The sequence below is a fragment of the Myotis nattereri genome (genome assembly GCF_964212035.1).
Source record: "Myotis nattereri genome assembly, chromosome: 10".
In the NCBI taxonomy this organism is placed as follows: Eukaryota; Metazoa; Chordata; class Mammalia; order Chiroptera; family Vespertilionidae; genus Myotis; species Myotis nattereri.
The window spans coordinates 28052610-28079892 of NC_138085.1; the positions used below are offsets into that span (position 1 = coordinate 28052610).

Sequence of the window (27283 nt, forward strand, 5' to 3'; positions counted from 1 at the left end):
TCAGCAGCCTGCTACTTGCTCTATCACCCACATCAGGCCCCTGCATATTAACCCCAGAACGGGCCTCAGACCAATCCCCAAATTAAAGAACAGGTCTTCCTGCAAGAGCTGAAGGCTCTCTCTCTCTCCCACAGCTTGATCTTGTATAGAAACAGTTCACACGCCGGCCAGCCCACGAAGCTCCTAACATCCCCTCAACTGCAGCACTGAAGCTAGCATCTCGCCTGGCAGGTGGCAGCCAGGGGTGCTGCAGAAGGCCAAGGCCCTGCCCCTTCCCGGCTCTGGGCCCTTAGTAAGTCACCTCCACGTCCAAACCTCTGATTGCTGGTCCACAGTGCCTTTGGCTGTTGAAGAGGGGCAAACATCACACACATAAAGCACCTGGCAGGGTGCCGAGCACAGGTAGGCATCAACAAAGGCTGCCTCTTTCCCACCTTGCGCAGGAGGTCCGCGTGCTCTGGGATGGGCTAGCCCTTATTTCCATAGTGGCTTCGGAGCCATAGCAAGGCCATGTTGGACATGGAATCTGGAAAGAGATTCTTAGCCTAAGTTCTGTCCACAGGCTTCCCTGTCTCTTGCCTCCATGTCTCCATTTGCCAAGTGGAAGCATTTGCATTTGGCCTCTGCCACTTGGCGTTTCCAGAAGGTCTAGGCCCAGGACCATCCTCAGAGGTCTGGGGTGGGCTTATGCTGCCACCTTTTAGGTCACGTGTTGCCCTTCTTGTGGAATAAGGATTCCATCTTGTACGTGTATAGGGTTAGCCATTCACCAAGCACTCCCACCTCATGGCCCTGTTTTAATTGGTCCTGGCAATGATGCTGCAAGGGAGATAAAAGGCAGGTGAGGTGTTCTGTTCCCCATTTCAGAGCTTGGGGGGCTGAATGTCAGAGAGGAATAGGGCTTTTCTGAGACACTGTTGGTGAGTAACTGGAAAAGCTAGGTGTCCTGACTGCTAGCGCTTCATTCTGAAGGAGTCGACATGGTGGTGACAAGGGCTCTGAGTCAAACAGCCCCGTGCCTCGGTTTCCCCAACTGTAAAAGGGAGATAATAAAAATACATCTGAAGGTTGTTGTGAGATTCAGTGAGTGTGTGCATGACAGCATGACGGCTGCTGTGGTCATTGTTACTGTGGATGCTGAGCGTGCCGCCCGGACCTCCTCCCTGGCCATGGGCACGGGCCACTGCTGGGAACGTGCCTCCAAGGGAATCTGCATCCAATGACCAGTCAGTGTGGGGATGGAAAGGCCTGACCCCCTCGCCAGGGCCACCCTTCCTCCAGATGGACGGAGGTCTATGTCTGGGCTGCATCACAGCTCAACCTCACTATCTGCTCTGTCCTTCCTTCTTCACATCCCAAAATAGCCCCCCGAGTAAGTGCCCGGCATGCTAATCTCCACGGCATGGTAGGCTTGCGCTCCTATTGAAAGCATCCTCTGCCGGTCAGGCAGGAACCACAAAGCAGGTGAGTTTGCATAGAACCATCACACAGAGTCCCGTCCTGTGAAAAGCATCTATGTTCTTGCAACAGACCAAGATGGGAAGGCCCTCCCCCATCTAAGTCCATGACCCCGCACCGCCCTGGGACCCAGCAGCTGGGGCAGCCTCCTGGCCTGGGCAAGCCCGACCCAGGCTGTTCTGTTCCGGACACAGCCTCCTATCCCCAGTGATGCAACCCTGCCACCCAGCACAGAGTGTTCCTGTCACCCGGCACAGACAGGCTTGTAGCTAGCCATCTGCCCAGGAATCTGAAGCACCGCAAGGCCCTGTGGTGGGAACGTTTCGACGTTCCCCTTGAAAGCCCCTGGCCTCAGAAAAGGAAGCATTCCCAGGTGACCGACATCTGGGGCAGGGCTTCCCACGCGCATCCCCCTGTGACACGAAACAGCCAACAGAGACACCTGATGGCTCCAGTTGCTCTTGGGGGGATAAGACGCCATAATCATGACCAGCTCCCCAGAGCAGCGTACGACGTAAGCAGGAAAACGCAAACTGAAGAGCTGCTAAACTTGTTCCTACACCTTCCCTGTAGGAAGTCCTGGTACCCCTATTCTGCCCCAAGTCCAGGGCTCTTGAAGGGGTAACTGGATAAGGGTGAGCAGGCCAGGCCCCTCACCCCGTGGGCTCCTCAAGTTGCCTTCCGCTCTGACCACTGCCCTTGGTGCTGAGGACTCAGGCCTGCCTGAACCCCAGGCATGCTTCCTCTCACTTCCTCTTGCCAGGCTTGTCCCATCTCCTTCTGAGACCCCACCCCAAGCCTTGTAGGTTGGGGGTTCCTGCTCTGTGCGCCCTGTATCCACGTCCAGCTCACCCTGTGATGAGGTGTCTGGAGGTGTGAACCCTGAGTCCCAGAGGACAAGGACACGCCCACCATGCTCACCTCTGTCCCCTCAGGGTCTCATGTCGCACCTGGCAGGTGTGTGGGGACCAGCGCACATCGATTTTGTGGCGACTCCTGCTTATCCTGCAGCTGACAGCTCTGCCATCGGCTGCTGCGAAAGCCAGAGGCACCACACCTTTTCCTTCAGCCTCAACTCCCAAGACACTGGGAGGGTCGATGGTTCTGACCTCGCTCTGTGTTCTGTTCTGCACTGTCTGAGGATGGGGGGTGGGGGGGTGGGCAGGGGGAGTGAGAAAAGGAGGAGCGGGTCTCCAGAGCAAGGCAGGTGCAGGCAGACCGATGGGGTCCTGCGGGGAGCTGGGGGTGGCCTGTGCACTCAGATGCGGGAGCTGCTGTGCCCGCCTGGAGCCCACCCTCTGCATTTTCATTTTCATTTACCAGACGTCTCAGTCCTGCTTGCGCCACTCGTTGGCTTTTACAGGATTATCTCATGCATGGCTCTGGTTGCAGGAAACAGACTTGCTTGGGCTTCTACTGTAAAGGGGAGTTTATGAAACAGGACATGGTGACAGGAAGCACAGCGGATCTCAGGATAGACTGTAACGGGGAACAGGAAGGTCATGGGCCACAAAGCGGCCATGATGGTCTGCCCACCGCCCCTCATGTCTGCGTCTGGATTTCATTCTGGACCACGTCTGTGTGACCCTGAGGACATCTGTGAAACCAGGTTCAGACAGTGCCCACCTCGTGGGGTGGCTTGGGACTGAGATGGCCAACGGACGATGCTTGGAAGACAGGAGGCATTAAGTGTGAACCTCTGGGCGTCAGACCCGCCTCCCAGAGTGGCCCTCCCGACTGATAACAGATACAGACACCATGGTGTCTCGCTACTAGGCGCCCTGGCTGCTCCAATGCCCAACTTTCCAGGTTTACAAAATCTAGTTCCTGATTGGAACAGGCATTTCTCTACAGAAGCTGCCTCAGAAGTCCCCGGCCTGGCTCAGAGGCCTGCGTGCTGCTGAAGAGCAGGAAGTGAAGGCGTGGGAAGTCCCTGCGGTCGGTCGGAACACCCAGGACGGGGTTCCACCCGCTCCCTGCACCTCCCAGCCAGACCTCAGGCCTGTGGGCTGAGCACAGGGACTCAGGGCTTGAGTCCAGGCCTCAGAGACAGGGTTAGGGGACCGAGAAGGGCTCAGCAGACCCCTCCGGACATGTTTAAGGGTGAGGAGTGAGCGCGTCCATCCTTCTCCACAGGAGAGACAGGCTTGACGGCCGCCTTCGAAGGCAGCACCAGGCGTGCCTGCCTCTCCCCTAGCTTCCTTATGCCCTAAGGCAGTGCCCACGCAGGGCCTTCTTTCCATGCACTCAGGGCAGGAAGCGTTTTATAGCTGGCTCATCATTTCTTGTTGGCCTGCCTCTAATCTAAGGTGGGGCAGGGAGTGTCGGCCCTTTTACAACTATTGGACTGAGGCCTAGAGAGCAGAGGGGATGTGTCAAGAGTGCAGACATAGGGACAACAGCCAGGACTTCCATTCTCCCAAAAGAGCCCTGGGCTCTATTTCCCCAGGTGTCAACCCAGATGGCTTTAAGGATTCTGGGTTGTCTTCCCCTGATGGCAGGGTCCAGGGGCATGAAGCCAGAGAGCAGGTTCTGAATGGCCAAAAGGAGAAGGTTCAGAACACAGGGTCTTCCCGCAGAGGTGGGGACAGTATCTGGCCTTGAGGACAGCGTCGCGCAGGTTCCGGGGTGCAGAGTCCGAGGTAACTGGAAAGCGCACGGATGCCCTTTGCTCTCTAAGCCATGCTCCAACCACGTGACCCTCAGACCACGTGACCTCCTCACGCACCCAGGAGCCTTCGAGATTGCTGTTCCCTCCACCTGGAACACGTTCCTCTTCTTCTCAGCTCCACGACACCTTCTCTGAGAGGCCTACCCTGGTCACCTTCCCTACAACACGCACCCACCTGGGTGTTCCTCAGAAACATCGGGTTTTGATTTCCCCCGTAGTACTTACCGTCATATAACGTTGGTTTATTTATTTCTTTCCTGTCTGCCTTCCTCCATTAGAATATCAGAGGACTTGCCCAGCTAGCGTGGCTCAGTGGTGGAGCATCCACCTATGAACCAGGAGGTCATGGTTTGATTACTGGTCAGAGCACATACTTGGGTTATGGACTCGATCCCCAGTAGAGGGTGTACAGGAGGCCGCCGATCTCATCATTGATGTTTCTATCTCTCTCTCCCTCTCCTTCTTCTCTGAAATCAATAAAAATATATTAAAATGTAAAGATAATAATAAAGAAAGGAATATTGGAGACCTTGTCCGGCTGTTCCCATGTCTGGAGGAGTGGCTGGCACACAGGATCAAGTCGGTCCATATTGTCTGCATGTATGGACCGACGCATGAACTGGTGGCAGTCGGGTGGGGTGGGCACACAGGGCCAGCCCCACTGGTCCAGCTCAGGTCCTCACGTGGCCTCCCGTCTTACGCAGATAAGAACCAGTTTGGCTTCTGCTAGGCTGAGTCACCGCTCTGGCAGCAGGGCCTGGCCAGCCTGCGTGGGTGTGTGGAAGGCAGCTGCTCTCCTGCCTCTCCCCAGGTCTCAGGAGGAAGAAGCAGCTCCCAGGAGGTGCACAGGTACAACTCTGCGTCTTTTCTGCACCGCAGCCCGGGCTGGAGCCAGGGACTGGAAAACCTCAGAAGACCTCATATTCTCTCAGGTCCTCCCATGGCTTCAGGTAAGCTCTTTCCACTCTTGTATTCTTCATCTGAAAAATGGGGAGGAAAATGTCCACCATCGGTGTTTTCCAAATGCTTTCAGGCTCTGGGAAGCAAGCTTCCAGGGAAATGGCAGGGGCAGGGAGCTCCAGGCCTGCCTGGACAGCCTGGCCACTGCGGAGGCCACAGCGCCACGGGGAGACCACGCGGTCGTGGTGCCGCCAGCAGGTGAACAGGAGGCTGGCCCGATGGGAGGAACACCTTGGTGCTCTGAGAGTCTATTGTGCATTTCCCCCTGTTGATGGAGACATGGCAATTGGGGAGGCATTTCTGTAAAATGAGAGGAAGGACAGGGTAAGCTCAGAAGACATGGAGGGAAGCTGGGATTGGCCACAAGATCTGAGGGGTAGCAGAGAGGATGGCGGCTGTCACCAGTTAATTCCAGCAGATCTTGTCCCATGAGAATTAGGGCCCAGGTAGACAGAACTTCTTATTTTTCAAGAGTCAGAGATCCTGATTTTGGTATGTGTAGTATTTTGATTAAATAAAGTGATCAAATAAAATAGTCTATGGGCTACCGGTTGGCAAGCTCTGGTTAAGATCTGTGTGGGAAAAGAAGTGCTGACTTCAAACTGAACTATGGGTGACAGAAACGAAACCACTTATAATTTGTTTTATATTAGAATAAATATTGATTAAATTATGGGTTTCTTAAAGGCAAGTATTATAGGTTCATGCATTTCATTTTACTTCTGTTGTTTCTCTGTCATGTTAGTCTTTTAAGCTATTTATCCTGTTAATGATAACTCATGAGCTAGAAGAACAATAATAAAACAGCTAAAATATATTTTTAAAAAAGATCTGTGTGGGGTACAGAAAATATCTTAGGATTGGTGGTCTGAGGACACAGGTTCCAATTCTAAGTTGGCTTCTAATGGATAAACTCTTTTTCCTTCTGGTTCTCACTTGCCTCAATGTCAAGAGGAGGTTGGACAACCCTCAAGGTTTCACGAACACAGTGCAGGTGTACCTCGGTGTATGGTGCATCACTTTGTTGCACTTGGCAGATGCTGCATTTTTTACAAATCGAAGGTTTGTGGCAATCCTGCATCCAGCCAGTCTGTCGGTGCCATTTTCCCAACAGCTTTGCTTGCTTCATGTCTCTGTGTCACGTTTTGGCGTTGCAATAGTTCAGACTCTTTATTTTCATATGTGTTATGGTGATCTGTGACCAACGATGTTTGATGTCACCATGGTCATTGCTTTGGCACCACATATAAGACATCGGCATTGATAAATGTTGTGAGTGTTCCCACTGCTCCATCAACCGTCTGTTCCCCTATCTCTCTCGCTCTCCTCGGGCCTTTCTAGTCCCTGAGACACAATAATATCATAATCAGGCCAATTAATAACCTTACCAGTGCCTCCAAGTTCAAGTCGAAGGAAGAGTCGCACACCTCCCCCTGGTGACGATGCTGCGAAGACTGTTGAAATGACAACAAAGGATTTAGAATATCACATGTGCTCGGTTGGCAAATCGGCAGCAGGGTTTGAAGGACTAACTCCAATCCTGAAAGAAGCTCTGCTGTGGGTACTATGCTATCAGGCAGCTCTGCATGCTCCCAAGAAGCTTTTGTGAAAGGAGGAGTCGGTCGAAGTGGCAAACCTCACTGCTGTCTTATTTTAAGAAACTGGACAGCCACCCACCTTCAGCAACCACCACTGATCTGTCAGCGGCCATCAACATCAAAGCAAGACTCTCCACCTGCAAAAAATCTTTGACTTGCTGAAGACTCAGATGATGGTTAGCGTTTTTAGCAGTAAACTGTTTTTAATTGAGGTGTTTTTTAGAGATAATACTATTGCACCCTTAATAGACTATAGTAGATACATAATGTTCATATGCACAAAAGAAGAGAAAAGTTTGTGTGTCTCACTTTATTGTGGTGTGCGCTTTATCACTGTGGTCTGGGACCAAACCTGCAAGATCTCCGAGGTGTGTCTGTTGTCGCAAAAGTTTCCACTGGGCTCCCTGCAAACCAGGGGCTCTGCTGAGCTCCTCACGTGGTTTATCTTATTTAATCCTGATAACAACCGTGTGGGAAGGACGATCATTGTTCACATTCCATAAGAGGAAACTGGGGCATTGAGAGGTTAAGCAATTTGCTCAAGACCAGGCATGGCTGTAAGGGAAGAGTCTGGCCTGACGGCAGACAGTTTGTTTCCCCACTGTGCTACGCTGCAGGGGCCTGAGACCAAAGGAGACCATGGAAGGAGAAGTGCTTTGTAAACCACAAGGGACTATTCCACAGGAAGCAAGTCCCCACCTTCCCCCAGGGGGCGGAACAGTCTCTAGTCCAGTGGTTCTCAACCTTCTGGCCCTTTAAATACAGTTCCTCATGTTGTGACCCAATCATAAAATTATTTTCGTTGCTACTTCATAACGGTAATGTTGCTACTGTTATGAATCATAATGTAAATATCTGATACACAGGATGGTCTTAGGCGACCCCTGTGAAAGGGTCGTTCGACTGCCAAAGGGGTCGCGACCCACAGGTTGAGAACCAAAGCTCTAGAGTGTCGTGTTACTATGTTAGGCCATGGGCCTGTGCATATTTCCAATGTGTAAAGGAGGATGCTGGAACCACTCCCAGACTGAAAAGTCACTATACTGTGAAAAAATCACTGCACCTAAAAATGGTTCCTTCCAAAATATTTTAAACATAGGTGCTAACTAAATGTATTTGTACTTGATCTGAATCGAATTCAGGAAACAGTGCATGAAAGCCCAGTGAGAACACCATTTCCTGGGAAGAGGAATCCCTTCTCCATCTAAGGCCAGGGGCCTGGGTGGCACCTCTGTGGCCAAGCAGAGGACAGGGCTCTGAGGAGAGAGAACACGGAGAGATGCTTGGTTTGACTAAAGAGCCGGGAGAGCGAGTACAGAGGAGCAGGATGCAGATGGGCCACCTAGTACATAACTTGGGCAAGTCACCTACCTTACTGCGCCTCCGGGCCTCCCTGTACCACTGACCCGCGATAAGTCCTTTATAGGACCCAAGTTTGAAAACAATTTTAAGCTGCTAGATGTTGACTATATAGTGGTTACATAGTTGGAGGCAATTAGATATGAATTGATAAATTAAAAATTAATTGATCACTATTATATCTACTATGCTCTCTTTTCTTGAGTGGAAAATTTAAATTTGGGGGGCACTCTTATGTGCTTTATCTATATGTCTATTTATCTAGTAAAATGGACCACATCTCTGCTGCTCAAAACACGCTAAACAGCCCTAGCCAGTGTGGCTCAGTGGTTGGAATGTTGTTCAGTGCACCAAAGGGTTGCAGGTTCAATTCCTAATCAGGGCACATACCCAGGTTGGGGGTCTGATTCCAAGTCAGGTGCATAAGGGAGACAACTAATCTATGTTTCTCTCTCTCTCTCTCTCTCTCTCTCTCTCTCTCTCTCTCTTCCTCTCCCTTCCTCTCTCTATAAAAAATCAATAAAAACATATCCTCTGGTGAGGATTAAAACAAAAACAAAACAAATAAAAAAACCCACGCTGAACAGGCAAGATACAATGCTTGTGAATTGTACCTACAATTTGGGGCATCAGCCACCAGATGGCGATAGCACTTTTTAAGGGCTCGTGTAATATGGTGACCCTGTCAGTTTTCCAAGGACTGAGGAGTTCCCAAGATGTGGGACTTTCAGTACCAATACTGGGGAAGTCCTGGAAAGACCAGGGCAAGTGGCCACCCTACTCTGTAAGCAGATAAAGAACTTTCTCTTTAGCACATGTAAGGTTTTAGAACCATCGTTTCCTTACCAAAACAAAACAAAACACTAACATTTCAAAGTAATTATGGAGTAAACTGTTGGTCTGTAAGATATGAGTTGAAACTGAAAGGAACACCGTAAGAACAAATGTAATTCTTGCTTTTGTGAACTGTGATATGAAGCAGAGAAGAAAAGCCAGCTGCCACACTGGCAGGACAGCGGTGTCCGGGTGAGTATAGGAACTGGGTTCAAATCCTGCCTCCGCCAGGACCTGGGCAAGTGATTTAATCTTTCTGAGCATTGATTTCTTTTTCTTTTTCTTTTAAAAAAATACATTTTATTGATTTTTTACAGAGAAGAAGGGAGAGGGATAGAGAGTTAGAAACATCAATGAGAGAGAAACATCGATCAGCTGCCTCCTGCACACCTCCTACTGGAGATGTGCCCGCAACCAAGGTACATGCCCTTGACCGGAATCGAACCTGGGACCTCACAGTTCGCAGGCCAATACTCTATCCACTGAGCAAACTGGTCAGGGCTGAGAGTTGATTTCTTATCCTACAGACTGAGTGTATGTATTTGCCACTCTCAAAGGTGTGTGTAAACGTGCCCACCTTGCACAGCTTGTTGTTGTCATGTTGTGAGGACCACATGAGATCTGTATGAGAAAGGAGCCTGAGCACAGCAGGCAGGGATGGCTCTCCTTCCCCAAGTGCCCATCCCTCTCCTTCTGCCTGGGAGAAGCTGCCTCATAAAGCTTCTCATCAGAACCAAGACGGCAAGAGCAAACATGTCCCTCTGGAAACCCAAGATAACTAGGCTTAACAAAGAACAGCTTGCAGTGCAGATCCACATCAAACCCAGAAGCTGCTGGCCCAAACCCATCGTGGAAGAAGCTGAGCAAGGACTCCTTGTCCATTGAGCACTTAGGCCTGGAAGGAGAGCAGCGATTGTAACAGTTGGCTTCACACACACACACACACACACACACACACACGCTCCCAATTGCCCTTCACCAGCTGGACAGCAGATATGACTACCCTGATGCTGCAGTTTGGGGGGCAGAGATGCCCAGGAGAATCTGACTGGCTACTGTAGGGAGATTCCAATAAGCTGCTGATTTGGTTAAAATGGACTTGGCTACACGGCAGGGCTGGGGTGTTGAGGACTGATGGAGGGACACCTCTCCCACCTGGCAACTGTCAAAATGTTCTCTGTATCTATGTCTGTTTCTGCTTGTTCATTTGTTTTTATTTTTCAGACTCAATTGTTGATAGATATGCATTTATTGCCCTTTTATTGTTCATCTTTTTTATCTTTTCTTCTTATTACTTTTAAAGAAGACCCTTTAATAGTTCATGTAATATTGGTTTGGTGGTGATGAACCAACTACTTTAGCTATTTCCTGTCTGGGAAACTCTGTATCTGCCCTTAGATTCTAAATGATAGCTTTGCTGTGTGGAGTAATCTTGGGTGTAGATCCATGCTTTTCATCATTTTGAATAATTTCTTTCCAATCCCTTCTGGCCTGCAAAATTTCTGCTGATAGTTTTATGGGAGCTCTCTCATAGATCAGTGGTTGCCAACCTTCGGACTTCACGGACCACCAGTGGTCCACATGTTGGCGACTGCTGTCGTAGATAGCTGTCTTTCTCTTGCCGCTTTTAAGATTCTCTCTTTGGCATCAACCCTCACACTGAAGGGTCTTGGGTTAGATTCCCAGTTAAGGGCACACACCTGGGTTGCAGGTTTGATCTCTGGCCCCTATCTGGGTGTGTGCAGAAAGCAACAAATTGATATGTCTCTCTCACATTGATGTTTCTCTCTCTCTCTCTTCCCCTCCTTCCCTCTCACTAAGTTTCTTAATGTTCTCACTAAGTTCCTTGAGCATCCTTATAGCCATTGTTTCGTACTCTGTATCTGGTGGTTTGTTTGCCTCCATTTCACTTAGTTCTTTTTCTAGAAATTTCTCCTGTTCTTTCATCTGGGACCTGTTTCTTTGTCTCCGCATTTTGTCTACTTCCCAATGTCTGTTTCTATGCATTAGGTAGAGCTGCTACGTCTCCCAGATTTGGTAGAGTGGCCTTGTAAGGTAGGTGTCCTGTAAGGCACAGCCTTCCCAGTCACCTGAGCTGGGTGCTCCAGGTGTGTCCCTGTGTGAGCAGTGTGCACTGTCCAGTTGTAGTTGAGCCTTGATTGCTGTTTGAGACACTGGGAGGGATTGACACCCAGGCCAACTGTCTGCAAGGATCAGCTGCGACGATAGTGGAGTTGCCGCTGTTCAGGCATTGACTGTATGAAGCAGGACCTGCTTCAATGGGGCTTTGGTGCCCACTAAGTGTACCCCTTGATGAGTCACTCATGGCGGCGGTAGGGTTATAATCCAGTGTGGTCAGAGGTTGTCCACCAGGCGCACTGGCTTTGGGGTTCCTGGGAGGTGCAAGGTCAGCCATCACTTGTGCACTACCCAGGCCACCCAACACGAGCTACAGAGCGATCTGTAGATGGCTACCATTTACGCTGGGCTTGAAGGTACCCAGAGAGGTCAAGTTACGAACCAAGGCTACTACTGCCAGTGCCAGGCCTGGGGCCGCTTAGCAAGAGGTACGGGGCATGTCAAGGCCAGATGCTGCTTCTTAGAAAGATGTTAGGAGAGTCCAAAGCATCAGGCGGAAGAGGCCATTTGCATGGAAAGCCACTGGAAACCGCGTCGGTGGGCCCACAGGTTAGGTGGGGCAAACAGTCTGAGCCAGGTAGGTGAAACTCAGATATTGTGCCTACCTGTTGGCTCTGGGGTGGTGATGGGGGCCAGAAAAGGAGAAATGGCCTCATCCAGGACTTTTGTCTGACAGAAACTGACCCCCTTTCATCCTGATGCCAGACAATTCAGTTTCTGAATATGTCCTTGTTTCCGTTCAAATTGCTGACCCAGTGCTGGAGCTCAGAGGGAGTGGGTCCAAGTAAATCCATATGTGGGCCTTTGAGAGGAACTGCCTGGTACTCCAGCAGCCTCCACCTCAGCCACAATTCCCACTGGTTTTTACAGCCAGAAGTTATGGGACTTCTCTTCCTGGCTCTGGAACCCTGGGCTGGTAGGCCTGGTGTGAGGTTGGGACACCTCGCTTCTCAGGAGGGACCTTCGCAGCCAAGACATGGCTTCCTATTTTATTTTATTTTTCCTCTTTTACTTTTAAAAATATATTTTTTTAATTGATTTCAGAGAGGAAGGAAGAGAGAGAGATAGAAGCATCAATGATGAGAGAGAATCATTGATTGGCTGCCTCTGGCATGCCCCACACTGGGGATCCAGCCCACAACTCCGGCATGTGCTCTGATCAGGAATTGAACTGTGACCTCCTGGTTCATAGTTTGACATTTGACCAATGAGCCATACCGGCCAGGCTGTGGCTTCTCCTTTAAATCCTTAGTTGTAGGACATCTATTCAGCTAGATTTCAGGCGGTTCTGAATGATGGTTGTTCTGTAGTTGAGTTGTAATGTTGATGTGGTTGTGGGAGGATTGGAGGATTGCATTTACCTGAACTACCATCTTGACCAGAAATATTCTGGCCAAAGCTTTGAGGAACTGTAAAGGCCCAGTGAGTTGGAGCTCAGCACCTGGGCCTTTACCCGTTTACTGCACTGAAAGCATCTGCTGGTTTCAAAAGCTGTGGCTGGTCTTTGAACAGACTCGTGGGGCTTGGGGATGAGGAAGATAACATTTGCCTTTATCTCCCACTGGGGAGGAGGGGCCTGGATAAACGCTGCAGGTTTGGGCTGGGACCCTGGAGGATGAGGAGTGGATGGAAGTGGAGCAGTCTGCACAGTGACTGCGTCATCTCCAGCCCTGCCTGGGGGAAGGGCACCTGGGCTGCAGCGCCCTGGCCTCGCTGCCCAGTGGAACCAAAGTGAATCGTCTCTGGATAAAGACAACTTCATCCAGAGCCTCATTGATCCCAACAGCGTTTGCTATACGGTGTCCAGCAGTCAGCAGCCAGTTGTCAGGCACAGACAAGGCAACTTGCGCAGGAATGAAACAGACAATAGGAAAAGGCCCAGTGGAGCTCCAACAAGGGAGTTATCAGGAGCAGCCTTTACACGAACCACAAATAAAATGTTGAAAATGTAAAAGACAAGATGGAAAATTTGGGCAGAGAACTAGAAACTACAAGAAAGGAACCAAATGTAAACTGTAGAACGGAAAGACGCAATGAACTGAAACTGAGAAAGAGATGGCGTTCATGTGAATGTCGCCGTGCTGAACACTGTATGGGCATCGACACCCAGGGCTCACCCTGGAGACCTGCCTACTGCCACTCCTGGGACGTGGACAGCCTGGTGTTCCTGTCTCTCTGTAAGTGGGACTTGGTCGGTTCTGCTGTCATAAGTGTCCAGTCGGGGAGGGCTCAGCATGGAAGACACTCAACATACCTGTGATGCCTGCAGCTCAGAGAGAGGGACAAGAGGCAGCTGGGAGGGCCAAGTCCACTGTGTGATGTGGTCATTGATCTTAATTCAGGAAGCAGCGTGAGGGACTGAGCACTAGAACTGAGAATAAGTTTAGTCAGAGGTTTCCTGTGGGCAGAAATCATAGGGACATCAACTGTCTTAAGACGGAACCAAGAGTGGAACTGTGGCCAGAAGCGTGAGTAGAGGAGGGAGCTGCCCCTCGCCCTGCTTCCTCCCACACCAGGGAGTGAGGGCCGGAGTGCAGGGCAGTGTAGACGGTCAGGGGCATTGTAATTGCCCTCACCCACTTTACCTGGGATGGAAAGCACACTCAATAACAATTTATTGTTTGAGTGTTTCCTCTGTGACCAGGTCAGGGCTAAGTACACCAAGTGCAGCACCTCAGTCTACATAGCGACCCATGACAAGGCATCTGTTAGTAGCCCAGCTAATGGATTATGAAACTTGGACCAGGAGAGCTTGGGCACATACATGTCCCGGCGGCCCAGCTCAGGAATGACGAAGGAGGACGCAGCCCAGGTTGCCTGACTTCAAGTTGGGCCCAAAGGCTTGTGGGTCACTTCTCGGGTGCAGTGGGCCAAGGGCACACACATGGGAAAGGTGGCAACCCAGGCTTCAGCTCTCCGGGAGAGATCTGTCTCTGAATTTGGGTTGGGGGCCGAGGAACATACCCAGGAACCAAACTGTGGGCAGGACCTTGACTGTGGGTTCATGCAGCCCTCCCTAAAACTAACAAAAACCAATCGCTCCCTGGCCCTCAAAGACAGATACCATCTCTCAAACGTGGGTCAACGACTCCCACCAACTCAAAGGCTGTGGCAACAGAGCAGGGCAGGTATGAGCCATCTGCCTCCCCAAGCAAACGCTCAGGGAGGTGATACAGTTTTTTCAGAAATATTCCATTTGTTCTCATGAGGAGCTCTTTAAAGATTTGGGAAGTTCTTTTGTAGCCTTCCTCTTTATTTATTTTATTGATGCATAATTGACATATACTGATTTCGCATGTAGGACACAATGATTTGCCTGTCACCACACATGGTTTTACTATATAATTTTTTTCTTGTGATAAGAACTTTTAAGATTTATTCTCTTAGCAACTTTCAAATATATGGAGTGACCTCCCCTTTGAAGGGTTTACCCTCATTTGGACAGAGACTCTGATTTGTTGATTAAAAATAAAGTCAGACCTATCCCATGGACGGCTGCAGGAGGCTGGCCCTGGCTGGGCGTCCTGTCAGTGCCACTGACGAGCTGTGTGACTTGGGCAGGTCCCCTTCCTTCGTGGGCCTTCTTGGTCTTCTTCCAAACAGTGGCTGGGAGATGGGGGGACTGCCGCGCTCCCCGCAGTCCTGAGATGCTGAGACCTGTTTCTGCACCAACATGTACTCCCATCACTCAGGCCACAGAGAACCCTTCTTGCCTTTGTTCTTTCCGTAAATACCAGTGTGCTTACCTTTCCCCTAAGTCTCTAGAATGCAAGAATGCAATAAGGAAGGGAATTTCTATTTATTACTGCCCACTCTGGACCGGAACTCTCCCTTCCCTACTGCCTTCCCTCCCCTCCCCTCCCTTCCCTTTGCTTCCTTCCTTCCCTCCCTCCTCACACTGTGGGGAAGACATGATAGGCCTCATTCTGAATGTGAGGAGGCAGAGGCTGCAATCAGTGAAGTGACTTGTTCCAGGCCACACAGGTGGCTGTGGGCGAGGGGCAGGGGGAATTTGGACCCACTTCTGACCTGGGGCTGAGTTCACCCAGTGTCCCAGGACCATAACCTCAGAGAGTGGACAGGAGGAGCAGAGCTGGTGTCAAAGCCCCTTCCAGGCAGCTGGCTCTGGAGCAGGAGTGGCAACCTGCAGGCAAAGCCGCCACGCGGTTCTGTACATAAAGTCACAGGGAGCTCACCCAGCTTGTTCAGTTACGGACTGTTCACTGCCTTTGAACTACAACTCCGAGTTGAGAAATCCCAAGACTGCGTGGCCCACAAACCCTAAAATGTTTACTATTTGGTCCTTTTTACAGGAGGTTCACAGCCCTGGTCCAGAGTCCAGCTAGGTCGTCCCTCCTTCTGTGGACACCACGTGACAGGAGATGGTCCCTGTGCTCAGCCCTGGCACTCGGCATTAGGAAAGGGGACATTTTTACTCGGATTCATGGTTTTTTAAAAATTGAATTTATTGGGGTGACGTTGGGGTGAAACCTATACAGGTTTCAAGTGTACAAGTCAACGAAACCTCCTCTGCACACTGCATCCTGCACACATCCCCCCAAGCAATGTCTCTTTTCCTCCCCAACCCACCCCTTTGCCCCCCTCCTCCCAGCCTCCAACCCCCCTTCCCTCTGGCCATCACCACACTGTTGTGTGTGTCCTTGGGCTGTGCATATACGCTCTTCGGCTAATTCCCATCACCTTCCTTCATGCAGTCCCGCCCCCTCCCCTCTGACAGCTGTCTGTCAGTCTTCCATGCAGCCATGCCTCAAGTTCTTCACATTTGCTTCAGGTTGGCCAACAGTCCCTGGTCACCTGTCAGGCAGATGACGGTGTTTGGTGATGGTTGTGCTTTTCTTCCCGGGAACTCAGTGAAGGGAAATGGAGATCTCCATTTTGGGGAAATTACACCGGGGAAAAGGGGAGGGATGGTTACAACACTGTGTTGCGACACCCAGCAGGCCTGACCGTGACAACAGCAAGGTTTCTCTTTTTGGAAATGTGAGGGCATTTCCGTTTCTGCTGGTGTGGTGAGTGGCTACCTTCTTTATAAGCAGCTCCTCCGGCCCAGAATGGCAGTCCTTGTTGCACGAGGCGCCCCGGGATGGCAATCTGCAGGTGCCCCCTCAGTCACCTAATCTCTCTCCTCCTCTTCCTGTTCCCTTCAGAGACAGCCTGCCGCCCCTCAGGCAGGAGGCCCAGCAAGATGCAAGCCTTCAGGTAAGGCCGGCAGAGGAGGCGGGGGACGTGCTACAGCCCTCGCGTTTCTGTCGGGCGGGAAAGGGACGTCCATTATTGCACAAAGCGGCTGCCACGTGTGAAGCCTGCAGGACTTGTGTTTCAAAATGTCCCAGATGTGCAAGCGTGGCTGGCTCTGAGGCCTGCCTGGTTTTCCCAGACACCCTGGCAACTCAGCAGGTGACAGACACGTGCCCAAGAGCCTGGCTGGGGTGTGGGCTGGGTGTGCTGGGCAAAGAAGCAGAGAGGGCGCCGGGGCAGGGTGGCCCTTGGTTCTAGATGGTGGTTAGCAGTGTCTGTCTGTGCTCACGGTGGCAGATCCTGACCCCCGGGCCTCAGTTTCCCCACCTGTGACAGGGGGTTTCCAGTGACTCCTGCCTGCCTGACAGAGAGGTTGTGAAGGTCACAGTGTGACTGTGCTCTGTGAACTATAACGTGCCCCCAAGGTGTTCTGATCTTTAGCGATTGGGTCAGGAGCTTTGTGAGACATCACCATCACTGCTGTGAAGATGACAGGCTACGACGCATCTGCACACGCCCACTGCCCTGCTACTCAGGACTGAGCTGGGCTGGGTGACTTCACCCCCAGCGCTGGGTGTCTCTGGCGGGGGCTGCAGGTCAGACTGTGTGCGTGCGCATCCAGAGGGGGAGGTTGGCTCTGCCTCCTCCTATGGCAGGGAGCTCCAGGAGATGCCCCCGGAGGCTCCAGTCGGGGCTGTTAGTCCCTTCAGATGGACACTCCTCCAGAGCTAGAATAATTACGAAAGGTTAAATGCATCCACGTGCAAAGAACTTTTGTTTGCCTGACCGCCCACCCAGCGCGTGGGCTCCTCAAAGCCCCCTGGGGAGGTGGCGGTGTCAGCTGCCTTTCGTAGGACACAGGACACAGTCGGGCTGGTGGGCAGCAGGGAGTGGAGGGCCCTCCAGTGGACGGGCCCTTCACCAAGCAGGAAGGACCAGGAGCCAGAAACAGGCACCTGGGTGAGCTGGCCGGGAAGCTGACCCCTTCCAGGGACGCTGCCCCTGCCAGACCCAGCACAGGCCCTGGTGGTGGAGGACAGGCTCTGGGACAGACCCCTGCGGTTGCTACAAGGTCCTCTGTGCCTTAAAATGCAGCGTTCTGCGGTGGCCACTGGTCTCAGATGACTCTAAGTGTACATTTAATAGTTAATAAAATTAAATTAATAAAAGTAAAATCAAACTTAAAAATGCAGATCCTCAGGCGCACCACCTTCCAGGAGCTCAGTAGCCATGGTGGCTGGTGGCCCATGTGGGGCAGGGGACGGACTCTGTGCCCCCGGCAGGCCTATTGGCAGGGGCCGCCCCAGGGCTGAGGTCCAGGCGCTGGTCCAGGGAACCCGTGGAGGGGAGCAGGGCGAGGAGAGGGCCTGTCTCCTGTCCAGGGCCACCTCAGTTGCCTCCTCATGCCCTGGGTGTGGGAAACACCACTCCCCCGCAGAAAGTTGGGTGCAGACTCAGTGAGCTCTGGGAGACACAAGAAGGGGCTGAGCCCAGGGCCGGGCACAACCTTGTCCAGTACAGCGGGCCCTTTTTTTCAGAATCTGGGATGTTAACCAGAAGACCTTCTACCTGAGGAACAACCAACTAGTTGCCGGATACTTGCAAGGACCAAATACGAAACTAGAAGGTGAGTGGCTGCCAGGAACGCCGATGTGCGGGCGCTGGGTCACGGCCTGGGTCTGCCGCGCTGTGGCCTCTGTGACATCCTGATCCCACTGGGGAGGCCGGGCCACTGGAGGGCACAGTTGAGGGCAGGGAGGGGAGATATAGCTGGGGAGCCTCCACCTTCAGGCACCGTGGTCCCAGGGCCACAGCTCCGGGGCAGTGGGGGTGGGGTGGGGGGGGGTGGCACAGGGCAGAAGGCTAGGCCAAGACCTTGCCTTCCTCCTGTGCCCAGTCAGCCCCGCGTCCCTGAGGTTTATATTCTCACTCGCTCCCACAGTGAACACAGCACACAGGCTGGGCTGTGTGCCTTCCTTGTGCACACATCAGCAAGCTCCGGGCCAGGTCCTAATTAAGCCAGATGGACTCGGGCAGCCGCCCCAGTCTATTCCTCAGTTTCCCTTTAGTACGATGAGGGCGGGCCGATGACGTGGTGAGAGAGCTTCACCGCTGGCCTTCTGGGAAGCTCCCACATCCTGTCGGCTGGCTTGGCATCCCCTCCATCTCCTCACCCTGCCTCCCCTGCTCTCCATGCTCCTTACCGCCCCTCCACCCCCAGAGCAAGACCCGCCTTTCCAGTCCTGGTATTGCTCCTAATAAACACGCTGAAGCAGAAAGGCGTGGCGTTTACTGCGACATGGCCCAGGAGCAGCACACCGTTGACCTGGTGCGCAGGTCTCCGGGGATCGAGGGAAGATAGGAATCAGGTGGAGCAGAACCCAGGCGACTTGGCCCAGAGGAGCAGCTAGGTGGCTGCTCTTGGTTGGATCTTCTGCTTGGATGCAGACCAGAACGATGGGGCCCCACTGTCCTTAGGACCTTGGGTTTAGTCAGGAGGACAGAGGAGCCCCGGGAAGCATCCAGGCTCTTCTCCATCGGGCGCCTCCTCTTCTCTACAAGCTGACCCTGCCCTCTGCTCTTCCCCAGAGAAGATAGACGTGGTGCCCGTCGAGCCCCACACTGTGCTCCTGGGCATCCATGGCGGGAAGCTGTGCCTGGCCTGCGTCAAGGCTGGCGATGAGACCAGGCTCCAGCTGGAGGTAAGCACCCGCCTGCTAACAGCCACCCCAACCATGAGCGACTGCATGTGCTCTTCCTGTGGGCTGTCTGGGGTCCCCCGGGCTGTTCTGCTTCACGTGGGCTGGCTGGGCCGGTCCTGCAGGTGCATCCAGCAAGGAGCTCGGCTGCTGGCTTCTCACAGGGATTATTCCAAAATCACAGCACTTACTAAATGTCTGCTTGCATCACACTGCTCATCCCCTTGGCCAAAGCCCGTCACGTGGCTGAGTCTGCCTCAGTGGGGGAGGGAGCGACACAGGGGTGGGCACCAGGAGGAGGCTCATTTGGGGACCTCGCTCCCTGGGTGCTGCTCTCTTGTCCAAGGGCCTCCAACCCACAGAGACTTGGCCTCTTTCAGTGAAACTCCACGCAGACTTCTCTCTCCCAGTCCTGACATGCCGTCTGGGCCCTGCACGCCTTAGTCCCATGCAGTGTTCATGGGCTGCCCTCAGAAAAGATGGCTCTGTCTCGGGAGAGTGCTGGGACACATCTTAACCCAATGTAACCTTAGCCCAGTGGCTGTAACCGTGACACCATCGCCCCACTCGCGGCAGGGCGACTGCCTGCTGGGTGGGGCAGAGATGGCAGCGTCGAATGGAGTATGATGCTCTGACCACCTCTGCACTGGCCCCTCCTTGGAGGCACAGACCCAACTGAGCTCAGCCTCCACAGACCTGGGCCCCTGCTGATGGGGCCATGTGTTCATTAAACTCTCTGAGCCCTGGCCAGAGCGGCCAGATTTTCCCAAGCCAAGTTGTGTCCGTGGGCCATCTGGTCCCCTGCAGGCTCTGCAGTCAGCGTCCCCCTGGAATGTCCTGGGAGTCCCGGGGCCCCTGTGGTGGGTGGAGGGGCAGGTGGCACAGGAGCGATCACCTGCTCACCTCTTGGCTTCTAGGAGGTCAACATCACTGATCTGAGCAAGACCACGGAGCAGAACAAGCGCTTCACCTTCATCCGTTCGGACAGTGGCCCCACCACCACCTTCGAGTCAGCCGCCTGCCCCGGCTGGTTCCTCTGCACAGCTCTGGAGGCCGACCAGCCCGTCAGCCTCACCAATGAGCCCCGGGAGGCGGTCAGGGTCACCAAGTTCTACTTCCAGCAGGACTAGTGGTGCTGTCACTCCGCCCTAGGCCAGCACATCCAAGCTCCGGACACCCCTCTGCCCTGCCCGGGGTCCCAGCCTGGGGGGGTCCGGGGAGCAGCAGTGGCAGGTGGGCCCCCCGAAGGAACTGAGGAGCCTGGTGTCCAACTCCGTCTTCAGCCCCTTAGCTGCCGCAACCTTCATGCGCCCCTAGTGGTCTCTCTGAAGGGCAACTGGGACCACAATGTGGCTTCACGCCCTTCCTGCAGCATCACCTGTGCCTTCCGGATAGCAGCCAGGACACCTGCCAGACTGGACACCCCCTGCTCCCCCCTCCCAGCTCCCTGCCTGCCCACTGTCCACGCCCAGGTCCCAGAAGCCACTCACTCACCTCCCACCAAGTGGCTCTCAAACCTTGTTTGCAAACCTTGGCATAGCAGCGCTTTTAGAGTCTGTGGCCAAATGAAAAAATAAGGATTTCACGGTATTTTAAAGGACCACTGTATCCAATTGTAAGATGCTTTATTTGGGGATTGTGCCCTTCCTGGAAGGGGGTGGGAGAGCAAAACATCCATGTGTTTGTGAAAAACTATGATGAAAGCAAGTCTCCTTTTTTTTTTTTTTTTTCGTTCTTATTGTTGTAATGCCCTAACCGGTAAAATGAGAAGTTAATGCACCAGGGTGCCTAATGTTTTTCTTTCTGAAACGTTCCTGTAAGTCTGGACCCCACTGCCCGGGCCCGAGCACCATCTGTACTCTAGGCCTCCCCCAGCGGCTGGCAGTGCTCCCAGCACAGCTGACCCGGGTCCTCCTCCCTCCGAAGTGAGAGGCTCCTGATCATCTCAGCACTCCCACGCGGAGGCTGGTCTGAGACGCCTGGTGTCTGGGTGCCGCCAGCCTGGAGCAGGGACGGGGGCTTGAGTATGTCAGCTCCTCGCAGGGCTGAGTGTGTGCTGTCTGTGTTCAGTGGAAAGTTCCCTGTACCCTGCCCCTTAAGCTCTGTTTTACAATAAAACCTTAAAAATGCGTCTACTTTGCTGGCTGTGTCCATGGCCCCTGGCTCGGGGCAGAGAGTGCCGGGAAACAGGATCTCCCAGGGGAACATTGCATTGGGCTCAGGAGGTGGGTGCGCTAGACCCTAGGCAGGACTGCTCATCAGATGTCCCTCAGCTAATAGTCAGGAGAGCAGGGAGAGCGTCCCGCTCCTGCTGGGAGTCCTGGACTCAGGCCCAAGCGGGGCCTGGCTGCTTGCTTGGTCCAGGAGAGTGGTGGCTTTGATCTGGTTCTAAAGAGGGCTACTTGGGTCCTTCTCCCAGGTGCCTGGGAAGGAGCCCCACCTCACTCTGCTCATAAACCCAACTTCCTGCCCAGCTTTATTTGAGGAGGAGCTCTCATTGCTAAGAGCAAACTGCATTCAGCAGATTGAAAGGCCACCAATTGGAGAAAATCGTCACGATATTATCTAGGTCTCAGATCCTGTGTGTGACGACAATGCGGCCCAGGAGGTTGGCCATCTCAGTTTCTCTTCCTTGTGTGAAAGGAGGACTATACACGGGTGAACCGAGATGATGCGGGTGAAATGCCGTGTGTGATAAAAGGGCGTGGGAGGTTGATATGTCTTCAGTCCTGATGAAAGGAGGAAGTTCAAGGCAGAAACCCTTCAAGGCTGAACGGTCACAGCAGCAGCGAACACGTGACGCTGCAGCCATCCTGCCCTTCAGAGGCTTATGTGGTGAGGGTAGTTCAAGGCAAGACAGGGCACAGCCATGCACGCAAGCCCTGGGACTCTGGAGCCATTTGCTGTCTGCATGTGTGCCCTGGATGAGATAAGCAGTGGTTCTCAACCTTCCTAATGCCGTGACCCTTTAATACAATTCCTCATGTTGTGGTGACCCCCAACCATAAAATTATTTTCGTTGCTACTTCATAACTGTAATTTTGCTACTGTTATGAATCGTAATGTAAATATCTGATATGCAGGATGTATTTTCATTGTTACAAATTTAACATAATTAAAGCACCGTGATTAATCACAAAAAATAATATGTAATTATATATGTGTTTTCCGATGGTCTTAGGCGACCCCTGTGAAAGGGTCGCTCGACCCCCAAAGGGGTCGTGACCCACAGGTTGAGAACCGCTGAGATAAGGTCTTGGAGTTTCAGTTTCCTCATTGCCAAAAGCAGATCATCTATAGCAGATGCAAAGGGCTGCATTACCTCATTCCACCTTTGCAACTGCCTTCTGTGATAGGCACTAACATGATTTTTACTAGTATTGATGCTGGAAGAGTCAGCTCGAAAGCAATCCGCTTTAAAGCCTTGTAGCTCAAAGTGTGGTCCTCAGACCAGCAGCAGCAGCAGCAGCAGCATATGGGGAGCTAAAATGCAGCACCTCCCCAGACCTCACACCAGACTCACCGACAGGACCTAATCCTAATCAGTCTCCAGGTGATTCTAGGTGGGCTAAAGTGTGAGAAGCTCAGCTCTAAAGCGCAGCACCTCTCACCAGCTCACTGCCGACACCAAGACCTCCCCCTTAGCACCTCCTGGCCCCGGCACAGTGTTCTCACGGCAGGAGAAGCTGTGAGCTGTTGTCATCCTCAGACATCCATCCACACAGGCAGGGGTTTCCACGTTTTCTTCTGTGATGCATCTTAAGTACCCAGATCAGTATGCGGTAAGGCCTGGGTGCTCAATAAATATTTGGTGAATAAATGAATTGGCCACTGATAAGTCCCTAGAAATGAATGTATTACTTGGGTCAGAAAATTTGAGAAGACAGGGGACTTGGGCTAGCAGTTTTGAAGGAAGACTGGAAAAAGGGCAAAGCCCAGATGTAGGAGGTTCCCAGGACTTGGGGCCATCAAGGAATGAAGTGTGAGCATACGGGGGCAGTGGCACACTCCAGCTTACTGGGTGATACTTTCACAGGCTACTTTGGGGGGGCCTCACAGTAGGAATCTGGCCATTCAATGGTGGTTGCTGCTTAGAGGAGAGGAGGGCACAGGGCTGGGGAGGGGGGTGGGAAAGGGGGCTCGTGTGTCTGGGTGATGCACTTAGCAGCACAGTGGGAATCTCGGGGACATGGGGTGCCAAAGGACAGCAGAGCTTGGGGGCTTTGTGGCCTGGGGTATCCTTGGCTGGCAGATGTTGGGTACAGTTTCGTGGGGAATGTAAAACCGGCAGGCTCTAAGTGGCTAAAAATCTGCTTGTTTGGATGATGTTTAAAACCATTGGATGTGGACAGATTTGAGTTTGGCATCGGATAGGCTACTGAGCCTGAATTAACCACCCAGGGCTGGTACGCAGTGGCATCTCTTTGCTCATTGGCATGACTCAGGGCCTGGGACGTGGCCGGGATCCCAGGCTTGGGGGTGGGGGGGGGGCATGCTACAGCGGGGTTTCTGTACAATTAGGAGGGGGTGTGCCAGGGTGACAGGAGGTGGGGGTCTCAGGTGGGAGAGAAAGCACAGGAGGGAAGGCAGACAAGCATCTCAGAGGAAGGTGGCCTTCCTGTCACTTCTAGGCCTGACCACACAATAAGGCCACAGAATCAGAGAACAGCCCAAACGACAGTTCGAAACTGGATACACAGCAGTCCAGTCTTCAAGGCGTTCCAGCCCAGTCAGGCTTCCCCACTAACCAGTGAGATGACCTTGGTCAGGCAACCTCCTCTGCCTAGACCTCTACTGTCCCACTCAAAAAGTAGAGGATTCGACTAGACCTGTGTTCTCATTAAGCTCACCTGCAGAGTTTTTAAAAATGATGCCAGTGCCCAAGCCCCCACCCCAGGGCTGGCTTGTGGGTGTCTGGGGGATAAAGCCAGGACGTCAGCATGCCAGTGCCCATACCCCTAGACCAGGTGGCTCCGGACTCAAGGACCCTGAGGTCAAGTCCTCCCAGCTGCTCTCTCGGGGCCCCGCCTGGAGCTTCTGCAAATGCAAAGGAGGGAGACGGCCCTTCACTACATAGAAAGGTTCCGCCAAGTCACGGTGTATTCTGACTACCCTTTAATTTGGGCTGAAGGCAGAAGATTTTCCACTTTCTCAGTCACAAGACTGGTTTAGACGTACTTGGAGCTTCACTTTTTCTTTTTTGGCATAAATTGTGCTATAATAACCGGTATTTAAGTTGTGGTTAAAATCTTGCTAATCTGGGAAAACCAAATAATTTTGTGTTTTCTCTTCACATAATGATGAAATTTCTAAGTCCTGGTGGCAAATCGCAGCATGCTTGATAATAAGCCCAGTGCTCAGAAAAGACAGGAGAGAGAGTGAAAGACGTCTGGGGGTTTCTTAGCCTCAAACTGAAAAAGCTTGACTAGAAGGATGGTCAACTTCCAGAGGAATGTGTGGCCTCTGGGTCTTCTGCAGCATCATGTGTGGGGGTAAAAGGCAGTTCAAGAATTGGCCAGAGTGGGCCAGATGGCAGCAGAGCAGGTGAAGTTACACTTGCCTCCTCTCAGGGCCAATCAATTTGAGTAACCATCTGAAGACTAGTTGAACAGAGGCCTTATAAGTAAGGATTTACAGAGGAACCTGCATGGAGACTGGCCCTGCACCCATAGGCGGCAGTGAGAATCCAGAGGGCTATCTCACCTGAAGAGGACTCCGCTGAAGGAGCGAAGGGCCTCAGCCCCATGCCAGGGTCCCTAATGGAGAGCACTAGAGCTGGGAAGAGGAGCCCACACAGCATCTGGCTGTGAAAATCCGAGGCGAGTCCACCAGTCCTGGTGAGAAGGGGGTGGCTCTCTTGAAGGGCCAGTGCACAGAATCTCAGTTGAGACACTCACCCTGGGAATGGCCACTCAGAGTGAACTGGTGTCATAAAGAGAGAAGTTGAGGCCTTGGTGGGGCACAGTGATTAGAGCGTCAGCCTGTGTACCAGAGGGTGTCAGGTTCAACTCCTAGTCAAGGGCACATACCTAGGTTGCAGGTTTGATTCTCAGCCCCTGGTTGGGGCACCTGTGGGAAGCAACTAATCGATGTGTCTCTCTTCATTGATGTTTTTTTCTCTTTCTCTATTTCCCTCTCTTCCACTGTTTCAAAAAAAAAAAAAAAAAAAAAGAAGAAAGAAAAGAACAAGAAAAAAAATAATTGAGTGAGGATTAACCAAAAAAACAAAAACAAAAAAACGGAGAAGTGAGTGGTGTGGCTGTGGGGAGAGGGCTGGTGTGAAAGCAGCAAGTGTCCCTGCGCTGTGTCTCTCTCCCACACCACCCACAGATGTCATCTTTCCTGGGTCAAGCATCTTCTCCATACAACATCAGCCTGGGGAGTGGCAACAGCACCTCCCTGCTGACTCCTGGAGGATCTACCCTGTAGTGATCACTCCCAGTGGAGAGGCCTTTGGAGGACTCCAGCATGAGCCTCATGCAGACCTTGTTGAGGAACTCTTGAGGAGGACTGGGCAGGCTTAACAGTGCCAGAATCACATGAAAAGATGTTGAAGGTGGGGTGAGGGCCTTTTTTTCACTGTGCCTGAGCAGTGCCTTCATTTCTGTAAGAAGCTCTAGTCTATTTTAGCCTGTTGAACTCTGCTGGTCTCATTCTGATGACTCCCTGAGACCCTGCCCCATCACAAAGGTCCGCAGGTCCCAGGTGGGAGAGGGTTGGCTTTGGTGTACACTGACTCTTGTGCTGAGTGGCCTCAGACACAGCACTGGCACTGAGTTTGAATCTTTATCAACCTGATGAACACAACTTACCCACACCTGACGACTCACTGAGAACCTATCTCATGTAACTCACACACCATCAGAGGCTCTTCCAGTGACTGAGCCTAACAGGCAGCAGGCAGGCAAAGGCAGATCTCTGGGTGCCTTGAGCCTTTTGCTGACCTGCTCTTGAGCTTGGAGCTGGTGGAAACCAGCCTTGGTATGCAGCTTGGTCCCTCCCACGTGCACCCAGCCCCAGCAGAGACAGCCACAAACAGTGGATTGTTTGATAGCTCCAGACGGGTAGCCCAAGGCAGGTTACAGGCAGTATCTGTCATTGACCTGCACTGGAGTCCCTTTCAAGAGTCCCCAGAACCAACATACACAGTGGTGAACTTCAGACCACACCAGACTCACTAAGCTCCACAAGTGGCACAGCCAAAGGGAGAGCTTGGCATGCATCAAACTCGACTGGGGCAAATTCTGCCTCATAGGGTCAGCTCCACCAGCAGCTCATACACTATGGTTGGGATCAATTCTCATAGTCAGCCAGCCTGAGGGTCAACCCCATCCACAGACAGGACAACAGTAATCAATACTCATCTACAACAGCAGAACTCACATAACCTACAAGAGACTTTCCTGGAGCACTTAGCTCAGGTGATCAGGGAGGTTGCACCACCAAGCCCCACAAGACACCTACTACGTAAGGCCACCATACAAAGACTGGGAGACATAGCAGATCTACCTAGTACATAGAAACAAATACAGAATGGCAGCCAAAATGGGGAGATAAAGAAACATGCCTCAAATGAAAAAAAAACAGGAGAAATTCACAGAAAAAGAACTAAATGAAATGGAGGCAAGCAAGCTACCAAATATAGAGTTCAAAAAAATGGTTATAAAGATGCTCAAGTAATTTAGGGGAAGAATGGACTAAGTCAGTGAGAACTTAAAGAGATAGTAAACATAAAAAAGGACATAGAAACCATAAAAAATAACCAGTCAGAAATGAAGAATACATTAACTGAGATGAAAAATACACCAGAAGGAATCAATAGCAGGTTAGACAAAGTAGAGGATTAAATCAGCAATTTGGAAGACAAGGTAGCAGAAAATACCTACACAGAGCAGCAAAAAGAAAAAAGAGTTTTAAAAAATGAGTATGCTAATCCTGTCCAGGTAGTTGGTTTGAGAGTCATCCCAATATGCCAAGGTTGTGGGTTCTATCCATGGGTGAGGGTGCATACAAGAATCAACTAATGAATAAATAAATAAATGGAACAATAAATCAATGTTTCTCTCTCTCTCTCTCATCAATCAATCAATCAATTTAAAAAATGAGGATACTCTAAGGAACCTCTGGGATAACATCAAGCATAAGGACATCTGCATCATAGGGGTACCAGAAGGAGAAGAGCGGTATCAAGGGACTGAAAACCTATTTGAAGAAATAATGACTTCTTCTTTTTTTTTTTTTGCAAAGTTACGAATTTATTGGTCTGGAAATAAATACAAATATCTCATTAAGAAACTCCTCTGGAG

The 27283-nt window shown here is 51.9% G+C and overlaps 1 protein-coding gene across 1 annotated transcript; it reads left to right on the top strand.

The window, feature by feature from the left end:
• The first annotated feature begins 16043 nt into the window (after positions 1–16043).
• Positions 16044–21108, top strand: IL1RN (interleukin 1 receptor antagonist). The gene is made up of 4 exons (XM_081101194.1): positions 16044–16239; positions 17817–17905; positions 18868–18980; positions 19895–21108. The coding sequence occupies exons 1-4, from the start codon at positions 16124–16126 to the stop codon at positions 20105–20107; spliced, it is 531 nt and encodes a 176-aa protein (XP_080957320.1). The 5' UTR covers positions 16044–16123; the 3' UTR covers positions 20108–21108.
• Positions 21109–27283: the final 6175 nt, after the last annotated feature.

Bases quoted from the DNA above. Each gene is read 5' to 3' on its own strand.
- IL1RN (XM_081101194.1), top strand. From the start codon at position 16,124: ATGGCAATCTGCAGGTGCCCCCTCAGTCACCTAATCTCTCTCCTCCTC. The intron at 17,906-18,867 runs GTGAGTGGCTGC...GCTCTTCCCCAG, and splicing joins ACCAAATACGAAACTAGAAG to AGAAGATAGACGTGGTGCCC. The intron at 18,981-19,894 runs GTAAGCACCCGC...CTTGGCTTCTAG, and splicing joins AGACCAGGCTCCAGCTGGAG to GAGGTCAACATCACTGATCT.